Genomic DNA, 27928 nt, shown 5'->3' with positions numbered 1-27928 from the left:
AAGTTTACAGCGAGGAAGATGATGAGCCTTCATCCCACAACCACCCCCACAACTCAGTACACATACGCAAGGGGGGAGGGACTGCATGCTAATGGGGTCTCATGAATATAATTAATATGTATCCAAATTCCTGCAAACTATTGATTATGTATTAGTTCAGCCTATATCTGTTGCACATTTTGTCCTAACGGTGTGCAAGTAAGGTGGAGCTATCCCCCATGCACCAGGGTGCATGCGCATCACTCATTAAACATACCTGCTTTATAACTGCTTCGTGGTTATGGAGTTGGATTACGCAAGTCACAATGGCAAGTATTATGTGCTTACCATGGTGAAAGCAAACACTGGGTGGCTTGACACATACACAGTACCCATACTACCACCTGAAACACCGCACTGAATCTTGAGAAGCAAGTCCTATGGTGACATGGCACCCAAGAAATATATGAATCTGAAAATGAGACACAATTCAAACATTTCCTTATAAAAAGAGTGTGTTTATCATATCCCCTACAGTGACCAGCTTCTGGTAAAATTGAAGAATGGGTTGTTGAGAGCTATGTTGAAAGCAATAGATGGTGGAACACTGAAGCACTGGGAGAAGCATTGGGCAGAAGCCACTTGGTTGGTCAGTATGAGAAGATCTGTCAATCATGAGGGTCCTAGCCAATCCAGCCCGCTGCACAATGTAGAGAGAGATAAGATCCCTGTAGTACATGCAAAGAACATGTTGGGAAAAGCTGTTTGGGTCCTTCCAGCTTCTGGAAAGGGCAAACCACTTGGTCAAATTTTTTTTGCCCAGGGACCTGGGAGCACTGGGTGGGTGATGCAGAAAGATGGGCATGTTCAATATGTACCACAAAGGAATTTGATGTTGGAGCAGTGCAGTCAGTAATTCTATGTATATATATGTAAATAGACCTGTGTGTGTCATACATTTTAATTTTTGTTTATTTATATGTATTTTAAGCATGATGTAGCGATGTAGAATAAGAGATGGAATGGCATGGTTTGGTAATATTTTTTCTATTGGTATTTCTCATCATATCATCATGTGGAGCACAGAGAAGAACTACACATCCCAGAGGACCTCAGTTTCAATTAGACTGTATTATATTGTGTAATCTTGCATCCCAACATCATAGTTAGTAAGGTAAGTCTTCCTCCTTAGATTGTTGCTGCTGCTCTGTTTGTTTCCCTGAGCCCAGCTCCCATCTCCTTACCCCCTTTCCCTTCCCATTTTTGGGGGGCAGGGAGCCCAAAAGCCTGCTAACCCCCTGTCACGGACATCGTTTGATCTAGATAACACCGTGACACTCTCCTGTATGGATGCTTCAATTCAGAACTCCCTTCGAAGCTCTTCCCACACTCAGGACACTTTCAGGGTCTCTCTTCCGTGTGGATGCACTGATGGCACTTCAAAGCACGCCTCGTGGTAAAGGTCTTCCCACACTCAGAGCACTTATATGGTCTCACTCCTGTGTGGATGCGCTGGTGCACCTTCAATTCAGAGCTCCTTTTGAAGCTCTTCCCACACACAGGACACGTATAGGGTTTCTCTCCTGTATGGATGCGCTGGTGCACCTTCAATTCATAGCTCATTTTGAAGCCCTTCCCACACTCAGTGCACTTATATGGTCTCTCTCCTGTGTGGATGCGCTGGTGCCATTTCAATTCATAGCTGCTTTTGAAGCTCTTCCCACATTCATTGCACTTATATGGTCTCTCTCCTGTGTGGATGCGCTGGTGGCGCATCAAATGAGAATGACGTATGAAGCTCTTCCCACATTCAGTGCACTTAAATGGTCTCTCTCCTGTGTGGATGCGACGGTGGTAGGTAAGGTTGAAACTTTGTTTGAAGCTCTTCCCACAGTCAAGGTACTTAAATGGTCTCTCTCCTGTGTGGACGCGATGGTGGCAAGTGAGTCTGGAACTGCTTTTGAAGCTCTTCCCACACTCAGTGCACTTATATGGTCTCTCTCCTGTGTGGACGCGATGGTGGTAAGAGAGGTTGGAATTATATTTGTAGCTCTTCCCACAATCAGTGCACTTATATGGTCTCTCTCCTGTGTGGACGCGATGGTGGCAAGTGAGTCTGGAACTGCTTTTGAAGCTCTTCCCACACTCAGTGCACTTATATGGTCTCTCTCCTGTGTGGACACGGTGGTGCCTTTTGAGTTCATAACTATCTTTGAAGTTCTTCCCACACTCAGCACACTTGTACAGTCTCTCTCTTCTGTGGATACACTGCTGGGAAGTGAGGCTCGCAGTGTCCGTGAAATTCTTTCCACAATCAGAGCACTCGGAGGCTCTCTCTCCTGTGTACATGCACTGCTGGCCAGTGGGTTGGACACTCCTTTTCATGCTCTCTGCAGAATCACACAACTCGTAATGCCTCTTTGCTGAGTGCATACACTGGCGGTTAGTGATGCTGGAATCTGTTTTAAAGCTTTTCTCACACTCAGTGCACGGATTCTGCTTTTTCATCTGGCACGCATCCTTGCTCCTGGTTTCCTCAGGCTGCTTTGGACCTATGGTGAAGTCCACTGGGTTCCTCAATGTCATTCCCAGATGCGTTCCCAGGGGCTTCTTGATGTGCTCACCCTGACCTTGCTGCAGGCCTTCATGGGCATCCCTTCTGATTTCTTCCGCAGAGATGTGACCCCACTGTCTATCTGCTACACAACTTCTCTGCAGAACCTCCTTTGCATTTTTGATCCCATCAGCTGCTGGATGACAGAGAAAATGCAGCAATAGCACACGGTGCCCAAAATAAAACAAAGGCAGAGAAGGCTCTTACAGCCCCAACATTCCCCTTCCCTCCACCATCTCACCTGGGATGAGGTCTCCTGGCATGGCCTCAGGGCTACGCACATCTGGGATCCAGGGGTCTTCCCCACTTTCAAGCAGGGAGATCACCACGGGCTTGGGGCCTGGAAATGGAGCTTCGGTGAGTTAAACAGGGAACAAGAGAGCATTTCCCTCATTCTGGCACAGTGCCTGTTCAACAGCTCACTCTGTCTCCCTCCCCAAGGAGAAACCACTATTTGGGCCTGTATGACATCGCAGCTACAGCTTCCCTTGGAGCAAAGAATGCTTTGACATCTCTGAACATTATGAAGGGGTATTTTTGCTTTCAAATTAAACTTACAACAGCTTATTTATTTTCTTACAATCTACCAGAGGTCAAGGCATCAAAATGTTGACGGCAATTGCATGGAAAATCTTAAATTCTATAGCAGTAACCAGGGAGTCATCTGTGAGCTGGAGCTGGTGGCACCATGCAACACACAACACAAGGGCTGGTTTTCTCCCTCCTGGCTGATGCCTGCTTGCCAGCACTGACTCTGCAGCTTTGATCACAGTGCCGTGCATACTAATCCCTTCTTGAACTCATGCTTCTCAGTATCTCCTTTCTTGCTGGCACTGCTGTGTTAGTCAATATGTAGCTGCATGGCCATTATCCAAGGCCCGGCTTGCAGAGGCTCATTCTGCACAGCCAAAGGTGCCCTAACAAGGAGGAAAGGCAGACAAGCTCTCACCCAGCGAGGCCACGCACTGGTACGTCTCCAGCATCACGTCCCGGTAGAGCGCTCGCTGCGCAGGGTCCAGCAGCGCCCACTCCTCCCTGCTGAAATACACGGCCACCTCCTCAAAGCTCACGGGCTCCTGCAAGCAAAGAGGCTCCTTGCTGGGAACAGCCAAGGCCCAGACAAACAGCTCGCACAGGACAGAACCTCCCATCCCAGCCGCTTCTCTGTCCCCTGCACACACACGCTGGCTGAGAGCACCTCCCTCTTCCCCTGCATTCACATCCCTGGCCCTTTGGCCTCTCCTGCCTGCTTCCCCAACCCCTACCTCAGCTGGATGTGCTGCGGCCATTTCCTGCTCTCCTGCAGGCTGGGATGATCACGGCTGGAAGGCAGAAGTTGAACTGGAGCCTGCAGGGAGAAGAGAAATGGCAGGGGAGCTGTGAGGGAATGCAGCAGTCCCAGTCCCAGATCAGCCCTTCTGCAGGGCACAGCCTGGGCTTACAGAGGAAGACAATGTGCTGCAGTACAGGAAACAGCCTAGCTCAAAGAGATAAACTGCCACAAAGCTGTTTCATACTGGGAGGCTGATGCAACTGGTAGCAGACACTTAGTTCAACAGCTGAGACTGAGCTGGGGACTTAAGACAAAGCAAGGCATGGAGGCAGCCATCTTATCCCAAAACAGGGAGCAGTACAAGTGCCCCTCCAGCTCTGCTGCACAGCAGCAGGCTGCACTACAGGACCTGCCCTCAAGCAGAGGTCTCTGCAGCTCAAACCTGCACAGAGATCCCTTGCAGCTTGACATCAAGACTCCTCCTCAGTACAGATCTTCTCTAAGGCACCTGTGGTTACTTTGGAGCTTTCAAGGGCTCTATAAGGCGCTGCCTTAGTGGGACCGTTTGATTCCTTCCACACAAAGCCTTGAGCAAGTTTGGGACTAGGAGAGGATCCAGCCACATCCTAGCTCCTTACCTCTGTGGTCTGAAGACATGAGAAAGAAAGGGGAAGTACTCTGAGCATCGTGACTCAATGGGATGGCCTCCTGTAGCTGTGCATGTAACCCTACCCTCTATGCAGTAAATAACCAAGTGTATCCAGTCACCTCAGAAGGGGAGTTTTATTGGAGGTCTGAGTGGAGAAGAAAGTTGAGGACATACAACAAGGACAGGCTGTGCTGACTGGGGGATCTTTTGACTGACTGCAAGCACGTCTAAATGGGACGGCTACCCAGGAAAGAGCTGCAAAAATACTGTTAGAAAATGGTATGGCCATCCAACCATCCAGCAGGAGGTGCAGAAAAGCACCTGGTTCATGGAAGAACACTGTGAATGCAGCCCCCAACATACAAACACAGCAAGCCTCAGCGCAGATGGCAGCTGCCAGCAGAGCAGCCTGCTAGAGCACTGCCTCTACAGATCAGTGAGGGGAACACCTGGTGGCAAATGGATTAAATCCTCGGGCAGATGTCTGTACGTCCTCTCAGGAGCGGAAGTAGAATTGTGCTGCCAGCTTCTCATTGTCTGTTCCAGAGCCCAGTGCCGGAGCTGCTGCAGATGCTGAACGTGCTCAGGGCCCACAGCTGTGCGCTCAAGGCATCTGCAGCTGCCGGGACAGACTCAACAAAAGCCTTGCCAGGGCTTTGCACAACCCCAGCTGAGCCATCAGGCAAGCGCTCAGCAAACAAAAGGTAACGCCATTTCAAGGGTCGCCAGAGGCACGTGTTGCCCGCAGGGTCCCCGAAGGGAAGCTGGGAACTGCCGGAGAGGAGAAGCAGGGGGAGTGGAAATTCCCTCTTGGAGGCTTCACATTAAGACACTCCAAAGGAGGCACCGGGGAGTTTAAAGCTTCCATCAATCCACTCGTGCACAGCTGCAGAGCGAGGCCGTCTCGTGTCTCCCGTGGCCCAGAGGAAGAACTGCAGTCCCAGCTGCGCTGTGTTACAGAGATCCAACCGGGCAGCAGAGCACGCTGACCTCCTCTGCTCCCTTTCTCACTGTCCCAGCTCCCAGCCCGTTCCCGTGCCCCTCGGAGCCCAGCCCGGGCTGCATAAAGTGCTGCCCTGGTTGCAGCCCGTCTGGGCCAGCAAACCTGCTGCGCTGAGTGGGAGCTGGAGCCGGGACCAGGGTCCCGCCTGGGGTACGGCAGTGCGGGTTCCGCCCCGTCCGGGGCCGCTCCCCGCTCCTCTCCCGGTGCTGCTGGCAGGGGGCAGGAAGCGTGCGCTCCTCTGCACGAGCCACGAAGGGCACCTACCTTGGGTGCGGAGCAGGCTGCTCCCAGCTCTGGTGCAGGTAGCCGGGCTCCTCGGAGTCGCGTAGAGCAGAGGATGCCGAGTGCCCTGAGCCCGGAGCTGGCCGCAGGACGGCCTTGGTGCACCTCCTGCCACCGCGGTGCTGCCCGGATGGCTTCCAGACAGGCTCTCGCCTCTTCCGCACAGGCTCAGGAAGGCAGGAATTCCCACAGCGAGCACAACCCGAGCTGGCTTCCGCCAGGCTCTCGGAAGTTTCACAGGTCGTTCTGCATCCGGGGGAAGGGAGGGCGATGGGAGGGGTGTACGGGAGGAGGGTGGGAGGGAGGGAGGAATGGGGGCTGTGTTTTGTTACGCTAATGAAGCATCGCTTTCTGCCGGCTCTTTGCTTCCTTCGGTGGGGACATTCGCACACCCTTGTGGTCAGACATCCCTCCCTTGCTGTCCTGGCGTTCCTTTCACTCCTCTCCCCTGCGAGTATGTCCCAGCATGAGGCAATCTCCGGTACAGTACCAGAGGACATTGTGTGTTGAACAGAACTCTTGCAATGGAACCGAGCTGTGGGTAGCAGCTTTACCCAAAAGCTGCGGTAAGAATACGACTTTCCTCCCATCCTTGTCTAAGGGTCCTAATAAGTCTTCTGTGAAGCAATACTATGGAGTTCTGTGTGGGTTTTTGGTCTGTATGGTTGTCTGTTATAGATTCCCGTGTCAAAACCGTGTCAAAACCAGGCAAAGTCTTGTGATTTAAATAAAGGGATAGCTTTATTCAATTAAGGAAGGTGGTAAAGTGAGCAAAACAGAGCTGGGTGCTGAGGGGAGTCTGTACTCCGCCAGGGTGGCAATTTGAACAAAGGTTCTGCATTTGTACAGTTGTTATCTCTTTTATATATTCCAGTCATTCTTGTGGCTGTGCAGATTATTGCTGCGGTCGTAGAGTGTTGTGGGGGTGAAAGTCAGCAATCTTTTCCTATATCTTTGGTTATTTTCTAGCAGCTTATGTGCCCTGGCAATGTGTAGTTTGCAGTGCTTGCTGCTTCTTAGTTTCCCTGCTTTACAACACGATCTACATTTTACAACACTGTTTACATTCCAGGACTCCTGAGAAAGCACCACTGAGTTTCATTTGACTAACAAACTTAACCCTTACCTATCACAATCTCCCTTTTTCTATTTAATCCTGATTTTGTTCATTAAATCGTTTTACTGCTTCTTTAGCCCTTTGGAGGGTAGATTCATCATCTTCCTTGCTACTGATACATTCATATTCTGTTCTTACTAACATTAAATAGGCTGTTTCTAACCGACCCTTAACAATAGCAATAAGTGTATTGAACAGAAATGGTCCAAGAGTTAGTCTCAGGATTAATAAAATAAGAGGTACCGCTAAAGTGGACAGCAGGTAGTCAGCCAGGGAGAACAGTTAAACATTGATTCATACCAGCTTTGTTGCATCTCTCTCCTTTCTCCCTTTTTCTAGTCCCTCTCGTATTTTGATGACTATTTCTCTTACAACCCCAGTATGGTCAGCTTATACCCAGCACTCCTCTCAAAGTGCGGCACACAGCCCCCTCCCGCTGTAAAAAGATAAGGTCTAATGTATTGGGGGTGACCCTACGTATCAAGTGCAATACATTCCAAATTGCCACAGACACCAACTGACTGCCATACATTTTGTGGGAATCAATTGTTGTTTCTGCATTTAGAACAAGATACGAGTATTTCGTTTCAAGGTCTCAGTATCTAAGTGAAGCAATTTGTAGTTATTAAAAATTAGGTAAAATCCATATGTACAAAGACTGCAGCTCATGAAAGTAGTTTACACGGCGTCAAGATGAAGGTATCCTTGCTTGGTTGCTTCGCTGCTGGGACAACAGGGCCAACAGCTTGTCTCTAGATGGTAATGAAGCTCGCCAACTAGGAAGCAGTGCCCAAGATGCAGGTATCGACAGAGGGATTAGCAGATGTTCGGATGGAGCTGCCACTCTCTGGTTGCGGCTGTTAGAAGCCCTGAGAGAAAGGTACCCCTATAAGGATGCTTTGAAGCCTAAATTTGATAGTTGGAATACCGTCCAAAAAGGTATTCAGCGCCTGAGGTAATTGGCCATGGCGAAAATGTTTTACAGCCCTGATCCAAGCGAACTTGACCCTGAGAGAGTGAGGGCCGATCCTGACATGTGGCAGAAAATCACAAGTACAGCACCAGAGAGAATTGCACAGTCATTGGTAACAGGATCTAAAGGATTCGAGGACAGATGGCCCCGAGTTGTTGAGCTGATTATAATGCTTCAAACCGTTGATCAGCAGCTCCCCCAACTGCATGCCGCAGTTTCTGCCATCTCATGGCTAGAAGACCGAGTAGATGAAATGTGCAAGAAATTGTTTCCATCAACTAATTGTAATGATCCCGTAATAGTATCAGAAACAACTGATGAAGGTCAATCCTCGTACGAGCCAACAGGTCTAATGAAGGATCTGATCAAACTAGTCCAGTCCTACTCCTCACCTGCATCATCAAAAGTCTCAGGACAGTCTTCTGTGTTAAACACACACGCTTCCCAGCTCGAGCAAAGAACAACAGTACGATTGCACCGCGTGTTTCCATGTGGCGCTACCTACGTGACCGTGGAGAAGACATGAGGAAGTGGCATGATCAGCCCACTTCTGCACTACGAGCACGGGTGAAAGAACTACTAGACATACCAACCACCAGTGGAGTTACTCCAGTCATCACAGGTAACCAATAGAGGGGCCCTGCCCTCAGTCTTGGTGGGGAGAGGGATAATAAGAGTTTATTGGACTGTGTGGATTAAATGGTCTGGCACAACAGAACCACAGAACCACTGCTGGATACCGGTGCAAAGTGCACTCTAATGCCCTCGAATCACAAAGGGACAGAATCAATCCATATTTCTGTAGTGATCGGGGGCTCTCAAGAACTGAGTGTGTTGGAGGCCGAAATAATCCTCACTGTAAAATGACTGGCAAAAGCATCCTATTGTGACTGGCCCAGTGGCTCCATGTATACTTGGTATTGATTACCTCAGAAGGGGGCATTTAAGGTTCCGAAGGGGTATTGATGGGCCTTTGGAATAGCTGCTGTAGATATGGACATTAAGAAGCTGTCTGTTTTGCCTGACCTGTCACAGGACCCATCTGTTGTGGGGCTGCTACGAGTAAAAGAGCAACAGGTACCGATTGCTACGAAAACAGTGCACAGACAGCAGTACCACACTAACAGGGATTCCTTGCTCCCCATTCATGATTTGACTCGCCAGCTGGAGAATCAGGGAGTGATCAGCAAAACTCACTCACCATTGCCACCATTGACATTGCTAATGCCTTCTTCTCCATTCCTTTGGCTGCAGAATGTCGGCTGTTGTGGAACTAAGCTGTCTTTGCAAGGATTTATGAGTGCATACAGTAGTTCTGAGTAGATGGAGTGTTCTAGAATAGCTGAGTAAGGCCTGCAGATTAAGAGTTAGTGGGTGGGGCGTTTTGTTAGGTGTGTGTAGAGGCTCTCTCGCGTGCATCGGGTTTTGCGTAGAGGGTGTACGTGTCTGCACAGGATTTAGGATGGTATATAAGGAGTGTGACGCAGCGAAAAAATGAGAGAAGACATCATGGCATCCATGTTTGTGTCTCTCCCCGGAAAGTCAAGGTCCTGGGATAAGTCAGGTTAATTTGCAGATACGTCAGTAGGCCACAGTTTGCCTTCACCTGGAGGGGCATTCAGTATACTTGGAACCGTTTGCCCCAGGGGTGGATACACAGCCCAACCATTTGCCATAGGTTGGTCCAAACTGTACTGGAACAGGGTGGTGCTCCTGAACACCTGAAGTACATTAATGACATTGTTCTGAGGGGCGATACAGCAGAGGACGTTTTCACAAAATGAGAGCAAATAATCCAAATTCTTTTACAAGCTATTAAGCAAAGCAAAGGCCTGCCCAGGAAATTCAGTTCCTAGGTATAAAGTAGCAGGATGGACATAGTCACATCCCAGCTGATGTGATCGAAAAACTCACTGCCATGTCTACATCAACTAGCAAGAATGAGACACAGTCTTTCCTGGGTGTAGTAGGCTTTTGGAGGATGCACGTTCCAAACTACAGCCCTACACCTTTATCAGGTAACACAGAAGAAGATTAGTTTTGGATAGGGCCCTGAACAGCAGAAGGCTTTTGAGCAGATTAAACAAGAGGTACCCTGTGCCGTGGCCCTGGGGCCAGTACGGATGGGGCAGGATGTAAAGAACATCCTCTACACTGCTGCTGGAGAGAAAGGTCCCACTCGAAGTTTGTGGCAAAGAGCCTCAGGAGAGACCTGAGGCTGACCCCTGGGATTTTGGAGTTGAGCATACAAGGAGTCCGAAGAGTGCTACACTCCAACTGAGAAGGAGATCTTAGCCGTGTATGAGGGGATTCAGGTTGCTTCCGAAGTAGTTGGTACTGAAACACAGCTCCTTCTGGCACCTCGACTGTCAGTGCTGAACTGGATGTACAAAGGAGAGATTCCCTCCACCCATCATGCTACTGATGCCACCTGGAGCAAGTGGATTGTGCTGATTACACAACGAGCTCAGATGGGGAACCTCAGCCTTCCAGGGATCCTAGAGGTGATTATGGACTGGCCTGAAGGTAATAAGTTTGGAACATCAGCAGCAGAAGAGGTGTCATAGTATCATAGTATCATAGTATCATAGTCTCGTGCGGGTTGGAAGGGACCTTAGAGATCATCGAGTCCAACCCCCCGGGATTCGAGCCTCCTGTGTAGCAGAGCGGCACTTCTACCACTTGTGCCACAGGGGGGATTCACGTGCTAAAGAGGCCCCACCATACAACGAGCTTCCAGAAAATGAAAAGAAATATGCCCTGTTCTCTGATGGATCATGTCACATCGTAGGGAAGCATCGCAAATGGAGCCCCACACAACAGGTTGCAGAGGCTACTGAAGGTAAAGGAGAATCAAGTCAGTTTGCAGAGGTAAAGGCTGTCCAGCTGGCCTTAGATGTTGCTGAATGAGAGAGGTGGCCAATGCTTTATCTTTATACTGACTCATGGATGGTGGCAAATGCCTCATGGGGGTGGTTACAGCAGTGGGAAAAAAGTAACTGGCAACGGAGGGGTAAACCTATTTGGGCTGCTGGACTGTGGAAAGACATTGAAACCCGAAGGTACGGTTGTAAAGGTGCGTCATGTGGATGCACACGTGCCCAAGAGTCGGGCTACGGAAGGACAACAGAACAACCATCAGGCAGATTGAGCTGCCAGAATTGAGGTTGCTCAAATTGACTTGAACTGGCAGAATAAGGGTGAGTTATTTCTAGCTCGATGGGCTCATGAGACCTCGGGCCATCAGGGAAGAGATGTGACATATAAGTGGGCCGTAGACCGAGGGGTGGACTTAACTATGGACACTATTGCGCAGGTTACTCATGACTGTGAAACACGTGCCGTAATTAAACAAGCCAAGAGGTGAAACTTCTCTGTGGGCAAGGACAATGGCAGAAGGTTAAATACAGGGAGGAGTGGCAGGTTGATTATATCACCTTGCCACCATCTCACAATTGAATAGTGAAAAAAGACCGCATAGTAGATGAAAAGGGAACACTTTGCTACAGAAAGGGAAAGGGGGCCTCACTAAGGCAAAGGGTAGTTACAGATAGATAGTTTATGTTAAGGAGGGGCAGAGAGGGTGAATTGCAGACACTAATTTTGAGAAAACAAGGAGATGAAGACCATGAAGAGAAGGGTGGAAGAGCCCCAGAACAGTGTGGTGATTAGATGTCCACAGAGCAAGCTGGAATGAGTTTGGGGGGTGCCCCTCCCGCAGGGTCGGAAGTTTACAGCGAGGAAGATGATGAGCCTTCATCCCACAACCACCCCCACAACTCAGTACACATACGCAAGGGGGGAGGGACTGCATGCTAATGGGGTCTCATGAATATAATTAATATGTATCCAAATTCCTGCAAACTATTGATTATGTATTAGTTCAGCCTATATCTGTTGCACATTTTGTCCTAACGGTGTGCAAGTAAGGTGGAGCTATCCCCCATGCACCAGGGTGCATGCGCATCACTCATTAAACATACCTGCTTTATAACTGCTTCGTGGTTATGGAGTTGGATTACGCAAGTCACAATGGCAAGTATTATGTGCTTACCATGGTGAAAGCAAACACTGGGTGGCTTGACACATACACAGTACCCATACTACCACCTGAAACACCGCACTGAATCTTGAGAAGCAAGTCCTATGGTGACATGGCACCCAAGAAAGATATGAATCTGAAAATGAGACACAATTCAAACGTTTCCTTATAAAAACAGTGGGTTTATCATATCCCCTACAGTGACCAGCTTCTGGTAAAATTGAACAATGGGTTGTTGAAAGCTATGTTGAAAGCAATAGATGGTGGAACACTGAAGCACTGGGAGAAGCATTGGGCAGAAGCCACTTGGTTGCTCAGTATGAGAAGATCTGTCAATCATGAGGGTCCTAGCCAATCCAGCCCCCTGCACAATGTAGAGAGAGATAAGATCCCTGTAGTACATGTAAAGAACATGTTGGGAAAAGCTGTTTGGGTCCTTCCAGCCTCTGGAAAGGGCAAACCACTTGGTGAAATATTTTTTGCCCAGGGACCTGGGAGCACTTGGTGGGTGATGCAGAAAGATGGGCATGTTCAATATGTACCACAAAGGAATTTGATGTTTGGGCAGTGCAGTCAGTAATTCTATGTATATATATGTAAATAGACCTGTGTGTGTCATACATTTTAATTTTTGTTTATTTATATGTATTTTAAGCATATTATAGCGATGTAGAATAAGAGATGGAATAGCATGGTTTGGTAATATTTTTTTTATTGGTATTTCTCATCATATCATCATGTGGAGCACAGAGAAGAACTACACATCCCAGAGGACCTCAGTTTCACTTAGACTGTATTATATTGTGTAATCTTGCATCCCAACATCATAGTTAGTAAGGTAAGTCTTCCTCCTTAGATTGTTGCTGCTGCTCTGTTTGTTTCCTTGAGCCCAGCTCCCATCTCCCTACCCCCTTTCCCTTCCCATTTTTGGGGGGCAGGGAGCCCAAAAGCCTGCTAACCCCCTGTCACGGACATAGTTTGATCTAGATAACACCGTGACACTCTCCTGTATGGATGCTTCAATTCAGAACTCCCTTCGAAGCTCTTCCCACACTCAGGACACTTTCAGGGTCTCTCTTCCGTGTGGATGCACTGATGGCACTTCAAAGCACGCCTCGTGGTAAAGGTCTTCCCACACTCAGAGCACTTATATGGTCTCACTCCTGTGTGGATGCGCTGGTGCACCTTCAATTCAGAGCTCCTTTTGAAGCTCTTCCCACACACAGGACACGTATAGGGTTTCTCTCCTGTATGGATGCGCTGGTGGAGCTTCAAATCATACCTGCTTTTGAAGCCCTTCCCACACTCAGTGCATTTAATGGTCTCTCTCCTGTGTGGATGCGATGGTGGCGAGTGAGTTTGGAACTGTTTATGAAGCTCTTCCGACACTCAGTGCACTTAAATGGTCTCACTCCTGTGTGAATGCACTGGTGGCAATTCAAAACAGAACTGCTTTTGAAGCTCATCCCACACTCAGAGCATTTATATGGTCTCTCTCCTGTGTGGATGAGCTGGTGCCATTTCAATTCATAGCTGCTTTAGAAGCTCTTCCATATTCAGTGCACTTAAATAGTCTCTCTCCTGTGTGGATGCGACGGTGTCGAGTGAGTTTGGAACTACTTTTGAAGCTCTTCCCACACTCAGGACACTTATAGGGTTTCTCTCCTGTATGGATGCGCTGGTGCAGCTTCAAATCATTGCTGCTTTTGAAGCCCTTCCCACACTCAGTGCACTTAAATGGTCTCTCTCCTGTGTGGATGCGACGGTGGCGAGTGAGTTTGGAACTGTTTTCGAAGCTCTTCCCACACTCAGTGCACTTAAATGGTCTCTCACCTGTGTGGACATGATGGTGGATGGTGAGGTAGGAACTCCTTTTGAAGCTCTTCCCACACTCAGTGCACTTAAATGGTCTCTCTCCTGTGTGGACGCGATGGTGGTCGGTGAGGTCGGAACTCCTTTTGAAGCTCTTCCCACATTCAGTGCACTTAAATGGTCTCTCTCCTGTGTGGATGCGCTGGTGCAATTTCAATTCATAGCTGCTTTTGAAGCTGTTCCCACATTCAGTGCACTTAAATGGTCTCTCTCCTGTGTGGATGCGCTGGTGCAATTTCAATTCATAGCTGCTTCTGAAGCTCTTCCCACATTCAGTGCACTTAAATGGTCTCTCTCCTGTGTGGATGCGCTGGTGCGATTTCAATTCATAGCTGCTTTTGAAGCTCTTCCCACATTCAGTGCACTTAAATGGTCTCTCTCCTGTGTGGATGCGCTGGTGCAATTTCAATTCATAGCTGCTTTTGTAGCTCTTCCCACATTCAGTGCACTTAAATGGTCTCTCTCCTGTGTGGATGCGCTGGTGCGATTTCAATTCATAGCTGCTTTTGAAGCTCTTCCCACATTCAGTGCACTTATATGGTCTCTCTCCTGTGTGGACGCGATGGTGGTCGTTGAGGTAGGAACTCCTTTTGAAGCTCTTCCCACACTCAGTGCACTTAAATGGTCTCTCTCCTGTGTGGACGCGATGGTGGTTGGTGAGGTAGGAACTCCTTTTGAAGCTCTTCCCACATTCAGTGCACTTAAATGGTTTCTCTCCTCTGTGGATGCGATGGTGGTAGGCGACTTGGGAATTATATTTGAAGCTCTTCCCACACTCAGTGCACTTATATGGTCGCTCTCCTGTGTGGACACGTTGGTGCCTTTTGAGTTTATAACTATCTTTGAAGTTCTTCCCACACTCAGGGCACTTGTACAGTCTCTCTCTTCTGTGGATACACTGCTGGGAAGTGAGGCTCCCAGTGTCCGTGAAATTCTTTCCACAATCAGAGCACTCGAAGGCTCTCTCTCGTGTGTACATGCACTGCTGGCCAGTGGGGTGGACTCTCCATTTCATGCTCTCTGCAGAATCACAGAACTCGTAATGCCTCTTTCCTGAGTGCATACACTGGTGGTTAGTGATGCTGGAATCTGTTTTAAAGCTTTTCTCACACTCAGTGCACGGATTCTGCTTTTTCATCTGGCACGCATCCTTGCTCCTGGTTTCCTCAGGCTGCTTTGGACCTATGGTGAAGTCCACTGGCTTCCTCAATGTCATTCCCAGATGCGTTCCCAGGGGCTTCTTGATTTGCTCACCCTGACCTTGCTGCAGGCCTTCATGGGCATCCCTTCTGATTTCTTCCGTAGAGATGTGACCCCACTGTATATCTGCTACACAACTTCTCTGCAGAACCTCCGTTGTATTTTTGATCCCACCAGCTGCTGGATAACAAAAGAAATGCAGCAATAGCACACGGTGCCCAAAATAAAACACAGGCAGAGAAGGCTCTTACAGCCCCAACATTCCCCTTCCCTCCATCACCTCACCTGCGATGAGGTCTCCTGGCATGGCCTCCGGGCTACGCAAATCTGGGATCCAAGGGTCTTCCCCTCCTTCGAGCAGGGAGATCACCATGGGCTTGGGGCCTGGAAATGGAGCTTCAGGGAGAGAAACAGGGAACAAGAGAGCATTTCCCTCATTCTGGCACAGTGCCTGTTCAACAGCTCACTCTGTCTCCCTCCCCAAGGAGAAACCACTATTTGGGGCTGTATGACATCGCAGCTACAGCTTCCCTTGGAGCAAAGAATGCTTTGACATCTCTGAACATTATGAAGGGGTATTTTTGCTTTCAAATTAAATTTACAACAGCTTATTTACTTTCTTACAATCTACCAGTGGTCAAGGCATCAAAATGTTGATGGCAATTGCATGGAAAATCCTAAATTCCAAAGCAGTAACCAGGGAGTCATCTGTGAGTTGGAGCTGGTGGCACCATGCAACACACAACACATGGGCTGGTTTTCTCCCTCCTGGCTGATGCCTGCTTGCCAGCACTGACTCTGCGGCTTTGATCACAGTGCCTTGCATACTAATCCCTTCTGAAACTCATGCTTCTCAGTATCTCCTTTCTTGCTGGCACTGTGGTGTTAGTCAATATGTAGCTGCATGGCCATTATCCAAGGCCCGGCTTGCAGAGGCTCATTCTGCTCAGTCAAAGGTGCCCTAACGAGGAGGAAAGGCAGACAAGCTCTCACCTAGTGAGGCCAGGCACTGGTACGTCTCCAGCATCACGTCCCGGTAGAGCGCTCGCTGCGCAGGGTCCAGCAGCGCCCACTCCTCCCTGCTGAAATACACGGCCACCTCCTCAAAGCTCACGGGCTCCTGCAAGCAAAGAAGCACCTTGCTGGGAACAGCCAAGGCCCAGACAAACAGCTCGCACAGGACAGAACCTCCCATCCCAGCCGCTTCTCTGTCCCCAGCACACACATGCTGCGTGAGGGCATCTCCCTCTTCCCCTGCATTCACATCCCTGGCCATTTGGCCTCTCCTGCCTGCTTCCCCAACCCCTACCTCAGCTAGATGTGTTGCAGACATTTGCTGCTCTCCTGCAGGCTGGGATGATCACGGCTGGAAGGCAGAAGTTGAACTGGAGCCTGCAGGGAGAAGAGAAATGGCAGGGGAGCTGTGAGAGAATGCAGCAGTCCCAGTCCCAGCTCAGCCCTTCTGCAGGGCGCTGCCTGGCCTTGCAGAGGAAGACAATGAGCTGCAGCACAGGAAACAGTCTGGCTCAAAGAGATGAACCGTCACAAAGCTGTCTCAAACTGGGAGGCTGAAACAACTGGTAGCTGACACTTAGTTCAACAGCCGAGACTGAGCCGGGGACTAAAGAGAAAGCAAGGCAAGGAGGCAGCCATCTTACCCCAAATCAGGGAGCAGCCCAAGTGCCCCTCCAGCTCTGCTGCACAGCAGCAGGCTACACTGCAGGACCGCATCAAGCAAGGCTGTCTCTGCAGCTCTCACCTGCGCAGAGATCCCTTGCAGCTTGACGTCAAGACTCCTTCTCAAAACAGACTTTCTGTAAGACACCTGTGGTTACTTTGGAGCTTTCTTGTGTTCTCTAAGGTTCAGCCTTAGAGGGACTGTGCAGGTATGATTCCTTCCACACAAACCCTTGAGCACGCTTGGGACTAGGAGAGGATCCAGCCACATCCTAGTGAACAGCGATGCAAGAAACAGAGGCTCTGGTGGAATTTAGAACAAAGGGGGGCTAGAGGGAGATAGTTATATGTAGTTTGTAGGTGGGAAAAGGAATGATCTAGTTAGAATAACAAGGAATGGAGACAATGGCTCTGGGAGAGCAGGAAGGATGCAGATAAGAAGTGAGATCTCCCTGAGACACCTGGGGAGGAGAGGATTAGAAGTTTAAATATCAGAAGAGGAGTTGCATCTCCCTGATAAGATGGGCGATAACAAGAGGGGGGTCTGCATGCTAAAGAACTATTGAATATGTATCAGAATTTCGAGAACTCATTGACTATGTATTAGATGTACCTATATCTATGTCACGATTTTACAAATCGGTGTGCAAGTTTGGTTGGAGCTATCCCCCTTGCACCCGGCACTGCACAACACTGGAATAAACATACCTGCTTTATAACCCATCTCTGGATTATAGAGTTTGATTCCGCAATCACTAGCACCTTACCTCTGTGGTCTAAAGACACGAGAAAGAAAGGGGAACTACTCTGAGCCTCGTGACTCGATGGGAGTGCCACCTGTAGGTGTGTGTGTATCCCTACCCTCTATGCAGTAAATAACCAAGTGTATCCAGCCACCTCCGATCCTGTTTGTCACTACTAAATCACTACAGCATATCCCTATTATATCAACAAATATAAGCCTGTTTCTCCCTTAGGAGTGTATACGGTGTTTCGATCCACCTGTGACCAATGGGGAAAGTCTGTAGGATGGCAAGAAGGGAAACAAACTGAACAAGAGACATTAAGTGCATCCCAAACTCTTCTGTGAATGACTGCTTATTGTCTACCTTTGCTGCAGGAATGGGAAAAGGGAGTTTTATTGGAGGTCTGAGTGGTGAAGAAAGTTGAGAATATACAACAAGGACAGTCTGTGCCAACTGGGGATCTTTCGACTGACAGCAAGCACGCCTAAAGGGGATGGCTACCCAGGAAAGAGCTGCAGAAATACTGTTAGAATATGGTATGGCCATCCAACCATCCAGCAGGAGGTGCAGAAAAGCACCTGGTTCATGGAAGAACACTGTGAATGCAGCCCCCAACACACAAACACAGCGAGCCTCAGCGCAGATGGCAGCTGCCAGCAGAGCAGCCTGCTAGAGCACTGCCTCTACAGATCAGTGAGGGGAACACCTGGTGGCAAATGGATTAAATCCTCTGGCAGATGTCCGTACGTCCTCTCAGGAGCGGAAGTAGCCTTGGGCTTGCTGAAATCAACCAGCTGCCAGCTTCTCATTGTCTGTTCCAGAGCCCAGTGCCGGAGCTGCTGCAGATGCTGAACGTGCTCAGGGCCCGCAGCTGTGCGCTCAAGGCATCTGCAGCTGCCGGGACAGACTCAACAAAAGCCTTGCCAGGGCTTTGCACAACCCCAGCTGAGCCATCAGGCAAGCGCTCAGCAAACAAAAGGTAACGCCATTTCAAGGGTCGCCAGAGGCACGTGTTGCCCGCAGGGTTCCCGAAAGGAAGCTGGGGGCTGCCGGGGAGGAGAAGCAGGGGGAGTGGAAATTCCCTCTTGGAGGTTTCACATTAAGACACTCCAAAGGAGGCACTGGGGAGTTTAAAGCTTCCGTCAATCCACGCGTGCAGAGCTGCAGAGCGAGGCCGTCTCGTGTCTCCCGTGGCCCAGAGGAAGAACTGCAGTCCCAGCTGCGCTGTGTTACAGAGATCCAACCGGGCAGCAGAGCACGCTGACCTCCTCTGCTCCCTTCCTCACTGTCCCAGCTCCCAGCCCGTTCCCGTGCCCCTCGGAGCCCAGCCCGGGCTGCATAAACTGCTGCCCTGGTTGCAGCCCGTCTGGGCCAGCAAACCTGCTGCGCTGAGTGGGAGCTGGAGCCGGGACCAGGGTCCCGCCTGGGGTACGGCAGTGCGGGTTCCGCCCCGTCCGGGGCCGCTCCCCGCTCCTCTCCCGGTGCTGCTGGCAGGGGGCAGGAAGCGTGCGCTCCTCTGCACGAGCCACGAAGGGCACCTACCTTGGGTGCGGAGCAGGCTGCTCCCAGCTCTGGTGCAGGTAGCCGGGCTCCTCGGAGTCGCGTAGAGCAGAGGATGCCGAGTGCCCTGAGCCCGGAGCTGGCCGCAGGACGGCCTTGGTGCACCTCCTGCCCCCGCGGTGCTGCCCGGATGGCTTCCAGACAGGCTCTCGCCTCTTCCGCACAGGCTCAGGAAGGCAGGAATTCCCACAGCGAGCACAACCCGAGCTGGCTTCCGCCAGGCTCTCGGAAGTTTCACAGCTCGTTCTGCATCCGGGGGAAGGGAGGGCGATGGGAGGGGTGTACGGGAGGAGGGTGGGAGGGAGGGAGGAATGGGGGCTGTGTTTTGTTACGCTAATGAAGCATCGCTTTCTGCCGGCTCTCTTTGCTTCCTTCGGTGGGGACATTCGCACACCCTTGTGGTCAGACATCCCTCCCTTGCTGTCCTGGCGTTCCTTTCACTCCTCTCCCCTGCGAGTATGTCCCAGCATGAGGCAATCTCCGGTACAGCACCAGAGGACATTGTGTGTTGAACAGAACTCTTGCAATGGAACCGAGCTGTGGGTAGCAGCTTTACCCAAAAGCTGCGGTAAGAATACGACTTTCCCCAGATCCTTGTCTAAGGGTCCTAATAAGTCTTCTGTGAAGCAATACTATGGAGTTCTGTGTGGGTTTTTGGTCTGTATGGTTGTCTGTTATAGATTCCCGTGTCAAAACCGTGTCAAAACTATGATGACTATTTCTCTTACAACCCCAGTATGGTCAGCTTATACCCAGCACTCCTCTCAAAGTGCGGCACACAGCCCCCTCCCGCTGTAAAAAGATAAGGTCTAATGTATTGGGGGTGACCCTACGTATCAAGTGCAATACATTCCAAATTGCCACAGACACCAACTGACTGCCATACATTTTGTGGGAATCAATTGTTGTTTCTGCATTTAGAACAAGATATGAGTATTTCGTTTAAAGCTCTCAGCATCTAAGTGAAGCAATTTGTAGTTATTAAAAATTAGGTAAAAGTCATAAGTACAAAGACTGCAGCTCATTTCTCTCCAGCCATCTGAAATAGAACTACTGATTTTTGGTGCTGGACAAACAAGACCTGAGTAATAAAGGATCCAAAGAGGAGAAGTTAAAATAATTAACCGTATAACTGTATAAACTAAAACAATGTGTATATATATATATATATATATATAAGTTGTGATATACCTATACAAAAGAATAATTGAGGGTATGTGGAACTGTAACTGAGGGTACAAGTAGTGGAATAGTGTTCAAAGGAAAATGGGTTAAGGAGAAAGTGAGTTTATCTGCGCTGGTATGAGAGATTCTGGAGATATTCAAGACCCAACTGGGCGCCTACCTGTGCAACATGGTGTAGGGAACTTGCTTTGACAGGGGGTTTGGAGTCGATGATCTCTAGAGGTCCCTTCCAACCCCTTCAATTCTGTGATTCTGTGAGAGCAATCCCCCTTCATTGTTCCCTCCCCCAGCAGGAACTTCTGGAGTGAGAGAGAGCCAGGGAAAGAGACTGCTGCTGTAAACAGGGAATGGGGAGGTGGAGAGGACGGGGCAATGGAAGTGAGAATAGCCATCATGTGCAGAGATCTAGGAAACCTGAAATCCCAGTGTTAGCACTGGACACCTCTGGAGAGAAGGAGGCGAAAGTGAAATAGGATGTTAAAATAGGATGTTAGTAGCTTATGTAATGATGAGAGTTTGGAAAATAAGAAAGTTTGGGACAGACACAGGCAGAAGAAAGAAGGACTGGCAAGGTATAAAAGGAATGTCAGGACTGAAGAGCGGTGAATGATATGAAAACTAACCAAAACAAAACTGATTGACGTACAGATAGTAAGGGAATTGGGAATAAGAACAGCTGTTACAGTTGCAGTGTTAGAATAAGGCAGTAGGACCCAGATATCCCCTCAGGGAGAGGTGAGGGGGTGGGGTCTTAAAGAGCCCAGGGTGGGCTCTTCCCCACTGGAAGGAAAACAGTGTGCAAAGTGCAGTGGGAAATTGCATCTAGGAAAGCAGGATATAGAGGTTCATTTTCTGGTGGATATTGATGCTTCTCAGAAGCTATTGCCCAACAAGAAAAGGTTTCCTTTTTTGGACTAATTAAATATAAGCTAAGAAAACAAGTAGGAATACAGAAATTCTTGTACCTGCCAGGTTACTCTGGCAAGAAATTGAATAAAACTGGAGCTAAGAGTGCGATGATATTGACTGATTAAAAACTGTAACTCTGGCTTTAACACAATCTGGGCAAAACATTGTGTCATGGTTTTATAATGTTGCTGTCAATATTCCACATCATAACATTATGTGCAGTGTGGATCATTAGAAGCTTCATACTCCAGTTCCATGGAATAACAACGTTCCGAATACTCATCTCTCAGAAGAAAACTACATATTCCAGAGGACTTCGCGGCCAAAGATAAGTCATGGGAGGAGGACATATGTATAATCTCCTCCCAGGCTGGAGCTCTCTTTTTTGGGCTGGGGGCCCTATGGGCCAGCTGCCCCCTGTCATTCACAAAGGTAAATCTAGGTAACCTGTGACAGATTTTGGTGGAGATGGCGGGCATAAGCTGCTGCTTTTTAGCTTTTAGAACAAATCTCTCTTTGCTCTCAGAGAGCTTCGTTAGGGATGTGATATCTTTTCATAGCTGCTCACTGAGAACGTGACCTTGAAAGTCCAGGCAAACTGTCAACATTCAGGGGTAGCTGTAAACTCTGAGCATTGTTATCTTGCTTTTGTAAAGAAAACAATGGGATTTCTTTCTCTCCCAGAGCACAGCTAGCTAGCTTTGACTTTTACAGCGCCTGCCAGCTACTGCCAGCTATGAGTCTGCTCTTTATTTTAGGAGCACTGCATAGGGGATTCAAAGCCATCATGTTCTTTGAAACTTACTGGCCCTTCTTAATTTATTGATTTCTTGTTATAGAATATATGCATTGTACAAACAAGTAAGGGCCTGGTACTTCTACGCAATGTGGTATGATGTGAATTTTGACACTTGCATCCCAGATGAAATAGTTAATTTTAGAATGACTAATTTCACAATTGCTAATTTCACAGCAGCTAATTTTACAAACACCACGATGTTCAATCCGGTTTCCAGGCTGCCTTATCAGATTGCCACACAGTTTTTGAAAACTGAGTTAGTGTTCATCCTTGTGTTCATACTCATGTTCATGTTATCATTATCAATATATATGAATGTACTTCTCTCCATTCGTTCTATGCGGAAGTCCCCTCCAAAACCAGAAAATGCTGACTGGCAGGGAATATGGAAAGGTTTAGGAAAAATCTTAGAAGCGTGGGGACCCACAGTGTCATGGGATTTCACTCTTGAACATCTGAGGGACCCTGAGAAATTGAGTATTTGAGTCAGAGATCTAAGGAGGTAAACCATACTTGGGGGTTGGCTTATGCTTACTGTGCTCTATATACTACTACCCTGGAGAGAGAGAGTTTCCGATCTGAGGTTCAAGCCTCAAAAAAAAAAAAATCCCCAAGTCAATACTGGTCAGTCACAGGAGGCACCAGTAACAATATCAGTTGCCCCTGTGGAAGGAAGAAATGGAAACGGGTGTCCTTGTGTCTAGGACGAGAAGAAGGAGAAGCAGAGGAGGAGGAGGCAGCAGAAGATCCAGGTAGGGGGTCTGGATTGGCACTGAGAAATGCAAAAAAACAGAACAAAACAAAAACAAAAACTAAGAGGCATGAAGAAGAGAGTGATGAGGAGGAAATCTCTATTACCGTTCATCAATCTCTGAAGATGGATGAATTCCAAGGCTCAAGAAAGGAGTTTACATGGCATCAAAATGAAGGTCTCTTGCCTGATTGATTTGCTGCTGGGACAACGGGGCCAACAGCCTGTCTCTAGCTGGTAATGAATCTCACCAACTAGGAAGCATTGCCAGAGACCCAGCTATGGACAGAGAGATTAGCAGATGTTTGGATGGAGCTGGCACCCTCTGGACTGCTAACAGCCGTGAGGGAAAGGTACCCCTTCAAGGATGCTTTGAAGCCTCAGACTATTAAGTGGGATACCATCGAAAAAGGTATCCAGTACCTGAGGGAAATGACCGTGGTGGAAATGTTGTATGACCCTGATCCACAAGACCGTGATCCTGAGAGAGTGAGGACCAAGCCTAGCATGTGGCAGAAACTCACAAGTACAGCACCAGAAAGATATGCACACACACTGGCAACAACATTTGGAAGATCTGAGGAACAAGAGAGAAGACCCCGAGTTTTTGAACTGATTATGACACTTCAAAACTATGAAGAGCAGCTCCCCCCAGTACGCACCGCAGTTTCTGCAATCTCACGAGTAGAAGACTGATAGATGAAATGCACAAGAAACTATTTCCATCGACTAATTGTGATGGTCGAGTAGTAGTATCAGAAACGACTGATGAAGGTCAGTCTCCATACGGGTCACCAGGTCTAGTGAAGGACCTGATCAAAATATTCCAATCCTAGTCCTCACCTGTATCATCAAAAGTTTCAGCTATTAGACGCACGTGCTTTCCAGCTCGAGCAAGGAACAACAGTAAGATTGCACAGCGTGTTTCCATGTGGTGCTACCTACGGGACCACAGAGAAGACATAAGGAAGTGGCACAACCAGCCTACTCCTGTACTACGAGCACGGGTGAGAGAACTACAAAACAGACCAACCACCAGTGGAGTTGCTCCAGTCATCACAGGTAACCAATAGAGGGGCCCTACCCTCAGTCTTGGCGGTGAAAGGGATAATAAGAGTTTATTGGACTGTGTGGATTAAATGGTCTGGCACATCAGAACCACAGAAATATAAGGCACTGGTGGATACTGGTGCACAGTGCACTCCAATGCCCTCGAGTCATGAAGGGACAGAATCAATCCATATTTCTGGAGTGATTGGGGGCTCTCAAGAACTGACTGTATTGGAGGCCGAAATAAGCCTCACTGGAAATGACTGGCAAAAGCATCCTATTGTGACTGGCCCAGTGGCTCCGTGTGTACTTGGTATTGATTACCTCAGAAGGATCCGAAGGGGTATTGATGGGCCTTTGGAATAGCTGCTGTAGATATGGACAACATTAAGCAGCTGCCTGTTTTGCCTGGCCTGTCAGAGGACCCGTCTGTAGTGGGGCTGCTACGAGTAAAAGAGCAGCAGGTACCGATTGCTACAGAGACAGTGCACAGACAGCAGTACTGCACCAACTGGGATTCCTTGCTCCCCATTCATGATTTGACTCACCAGCTGGAGAATCAGGGAGTGATCAGCAAAACTCACTCACCATTGCCACCATTGACATTGCTAATGCCTTCTTCTCCATTCCTTTGGCTGCAGAATGTCGGCTGTTGGGGTACTAAGCTGTCTTTGCAAGGATTTATGAGTGCATACAGTAGTTCTGAGTAGATGGAGTGTTCTAGAATAGCTGAGTAAGGCCCGCAGATTAAGAGTTAGTGGGTGGGGGGTTTAGTTAGGTGTGTGTAGAGGCTTTCTCGCGTGCATCGGGTTTTGCGTAGAGGGTGTACGTGTCTGCACAGGATGTAGGATGGTATATAAGGAGTGTGACGCAGCGAAAAAATGAGAGAAGACATCATGGCATCCATGTTTGTGTCTCTCCCCTGCAAAGTCAAGGTCCTGGGATAAGTCAGGTTAATTTGCAGATACGTCAGTAGGCCACAGTTTGCCTTCACCTGGAGGGGCATTCAGTATACTTGGAACCGTTTGCCCCAGGGGTGGATACACAGCCCAACCATTTGCCATAGGTTGGTCCAAACTGTACTGGAACAGGGTGGTGCTCCTGAACACCTGAAGTACATTAATGACATTGTTGTGAGGGGCGATACAGCAGAGGACGTTTTCACAAAAGGGGAGCAAATAATCCAAATTCTTTTACAAGCTATTAAGCAAAGCAAAAGGCCTGCCCAGGAAATTCAGTTCCTAAGTATAAAGTAGCAGGATGGACATAGTCACATCCCAGCTGATGTGATCGAAAAACTCACTGCCATGTCTACATCAACTAGCAAGAATGAGACACAGTCTTTCCTGGGTGTAGTAGGCTTTTGGAGGATGCACGTTCCAAACTACAGCCCTACACCTTTATCAGGTAACACAGAAGAAGATTAGTTTTGGATAGGGCCCTGAACAGCAGAAGGCTTTTGAGCAGATTAAACAAGAGGTACCCTGTGCCGTGGCCCTGGGGCCAGTACGGATGGGGCAGGATGTAAAGAACATCCTCTACACTGCTGCTGGAGAGAAAGGTCCCACTCGAAGTTTGTGGCAAAGAGCCTCAGGAGAGACCTGAGGCTGACCCCTGGGATTTTGGAGTTGAGCATACAAGGAGTCCGAAGAGTGCTACACTCCAACTGAGAAGGAGATCTTAGCTGTGTATGAGGGGATTCAGGCTGCTTCCGAAGTAGTTGGTACTGAAACACAGCTCCTTCTGGCACCTCGACTGTCAGTGCTGAACTGGATGTACAAAGGAGAGATTCCCTCCACCCATCATGCTACTGATGCCACCTGGAGCAAGTGGATTGTGCTGATTACACAACGAGCTCAGATGGGGAACCTCAGCCTTCCAGGGATCCTAGAGGTGATTATGGACTGGCCTGAAGGTAAAAAGTTTGGAACATCAGCAGCAGAAGAGGTGTCATAGTATCATAGTATCATAGTATCATAGTCTCGTGCGGGTTGGAAGGGACCTTAGAGATCATCAAGTCCAACCCCCCGGGATTCGAGCCTCCTGTGTAGCAGAGCGGCACTTCTACCACTTGCGCCACAGGGGGGATTCACGTGCTAAAGAGGCCCCACCATACAACGAGCTTCCAGAAAATGAAAAGAAATATGCCCTGTTCTCTGATGGATCATGTCACATCGTAGGGAAGCATCGCAAATGGAGCCCCACACAACAGGTTGCAGAGGCTACTGAAGGTAAAGGAGAATCAAGTCAGTTTGCAGAGGTAAAGGCTGTCCAGCTGGCCTTAGATGTTGCTGAATGAGAGAGGTGGCCAATGCTTTATCTTTATACTGACTCATGGATGGTGGCAAATGCCTCATGGGGGTGGTTACAGCAGTGGGAAAAAAGTAACTGGCAACGGAGGGGTAAACCTATTTGGGCTGCTGGACTGTGGAAAGACATTGAAACCCGAAGGTACGGTTGTAAAGGTGCGTCATGTGGATGCACACGTGCCCAAGAGTCGGGCTACGGAAGGACAACAGAACAACCATCAGGCAGATTGAGCTGCCAGAATTGAGGTTGCTCAAATTGACTTGGACTGGCAGAATAAGGGTGAGTTATTTCTAGCTCGATGGGCTCATGAGACCTCGGGCCATCAGGGAAGAGATGTGACATATAAGTGGGCCGTAGACCGAGAGGTGGACTTAACTATGGACACTATTGCGCAGGTTACTCATGACTGTGAAACACGTGCCGTAATTAAACAAGCCAAGAGGTGAAACTTCTCTGTGGGCAAGGACAATGGCAGAAGGTTAAATACAGGGAGGAGTGGCAGGTTGATTATATCACCTTGCCACCATCTCACAATTGAATAGTGAAAAAAGACCGCATAGTAGATGAAAAGGGAACACTTTGCTACAGAAAGGGAAAGGGGGCCTCACTAAGGCAAAGGGTAGTTACAGATAGATAGTTTATGTTAAGGAGGGGCAGAGAGGGGGAATTGCAGACACTAATTTTGAGAAAACAAGGAGATGAAGACCATGAAGAGAAGGGTGGAAGAGCCCCAGAACAGTGTGGTGATTAGATGTCCACAGAGCAAGCTGGAATGAGTTTGGGGGGTGCCCCTCCCGCAGGGTCGAAAGTTTACAGCGAGGAAGATGATGAGCCTTCATCCCACAACCACCCCCACAACTCAGTACACATACGCAAGGGGGAGGGACTGCATGCTAATGGGGTCTCATGAATATAATTAATATGTATCCAAATTCCTGCAAACTATTGATTATGTATTAGTTCAGCCTATATCTGTTGCACATTTTGTCCTAACGGTGTGCAAGTAAGGTGAAGCTATCCCCCATGCACCAGGGTGCATGCGCATCACTCATTAAACATACCTGCTTTATAACTGCTTCGTGGTTATGGAGCTGGATTACGCAAGTCACAATGGCAAGTATTATGTGCTTACCATGGTGAAAGCAAACACTGGGTGGCTTGACACATACACAGTACCCATACTACCACCTGAAACACCGCACTGAATCTTGAGAAGCAAGTCCTATGGTGACATGGCACCCAAGAAAGATATGAATCTGAAAATGAGACACAATTCAAACATTTCCTTATAAAAAGAGTGGGTTTATCATATCCCCTACAGTGACCAGCTTCTGGTAAAATTGAACAATGGGTTGTTGAGAGCTATGTTGAAAGCAATAGATGGTGGAACACTGAAGCACTGGGAGAAGCATTGGGCAGAAGCCACTTGGTTGCTCAGTATGAGAAGATCTGTCAATCATGAGGGTCCTAGCCAATCCAGCCCCCTGCACAATGTAGAGAGAGATAAGATCCCTGTAGTACATGCAAAGAACATGTTGGGAAAAGCTGTTTGGGTCCTTCCAGCTTCTGGAAAGGGCAAACCACTTGGTGAAATTTTTTTTGCCCAGGGACCTGGGAGCACTTGGTGGGTGATGCAGAAAGATGGGCATGTTCAATATGTACCACAAAGGAATTTGATGTTGGAGCAGTGCAGTCAGTAATTCTATGTATATATATGTAAATAGACCTGTGTGTGTCATACATTTTAATTTTTGTTTATTTATATGTATTTTAAGCATGATGTAGCGATGTAGAATAAGAGATGGAATGGCATGGTTTGGTAATATTTTTTCTATTGGTATTTCTCATCATATCATCATGTGGAGCACAGAGAAGAACTACACATCCCAGAGGACCTCAGTTTCAATTAGACTGTATTATATTGTGTAATCTTGCAT

General features: G+C 48.4%; 1 protein-coding gene and 1 pseudogene across 2 annotated transcripts; both read right to left on the bottom strand.

Annotated features, from left to right (window-relative positions):
• Positions 1-933: 933 nt before the first annotated feature.
• Positions 934-3980, bottom strand: LOC146756272 (uncharacterized). The gene is made up of 4 exons (XM_085524962.1): positions 3859-3980; positions 3543-3669; positions 2835-2945; positions 934-2729 (listed from the first exon to the last, which is right to left on the bottom strand). Exons 1-4 carry the CDS (start codon positions 3880-3882, stop codon positions 1381-1383), a joined length of 1611 nt encoding a protein of 536 aa, XP_085381088.1. The 5' UTR covers positions 3883-3980; the 3' UTR covers positions 934-1380.
• An 8647-nt stretch (positions 3981-12627) lies between these two features.
• Positions 12628-16284, bottom strand: LOC146756271 (uncharacterized; annotated as a pseudogene). Its single transcript, XR_014937655.1, has 3 exons — positions 15998-16284; positions 15290-15400; positions 12628-15184 (listed from the first exon to the last, which is right to left on the bottom strand). The product of XR_014937655.1 is annotated as an uncharacterized LOC146756271 (transcript).
• Positions 16285-27928: the final 11644 nt, after the last annotated feature.

This window comes from Coturnix japonica, chromosome 28 (assembly GCF_054131305.1).
Source record: "Coturnix japonica strain WE chromosome 28, WE-NBRP24, whole genome shotgun sequence".
NCBI lineage: Eukaryota > Metazoa > Chordata > Aves > Galliformes > Phasianidae > Coturnix > Coturnix japonica.
The sequence above is the reverse complement of the archived record's forward strand: the minus strand, read 5'-3'. Positions and strand labels throughout refer to the sequence as shown.

What these genes read in the sequence shown, in the direction of transcription:
- LOC146756272 (XM_085524962.1), bottom strand. Translation starts at nt 3,882, where the DNA reads ATGGCCGCAGCACATCCAGCTGAG. An exon ending in CCGCAGCACATCCAGCTGAG is followed by an intron (nt 3,670 to 3,858) that starts GTAGGGGTTGGG and finishes CTTTGCTTGCAG; the next exon opens with GAGCCCGTGAGCTTTGAGGA. An exon ending in CCAGTGCGTGGCCTCGCTGG is followed by an intron (nt 2,946 to 3,542) that starts GTGAGAGCTTGT and finishes AACTCACCGAAG; the next exon opens with CTCCATTTCCAGGCCCCAAG.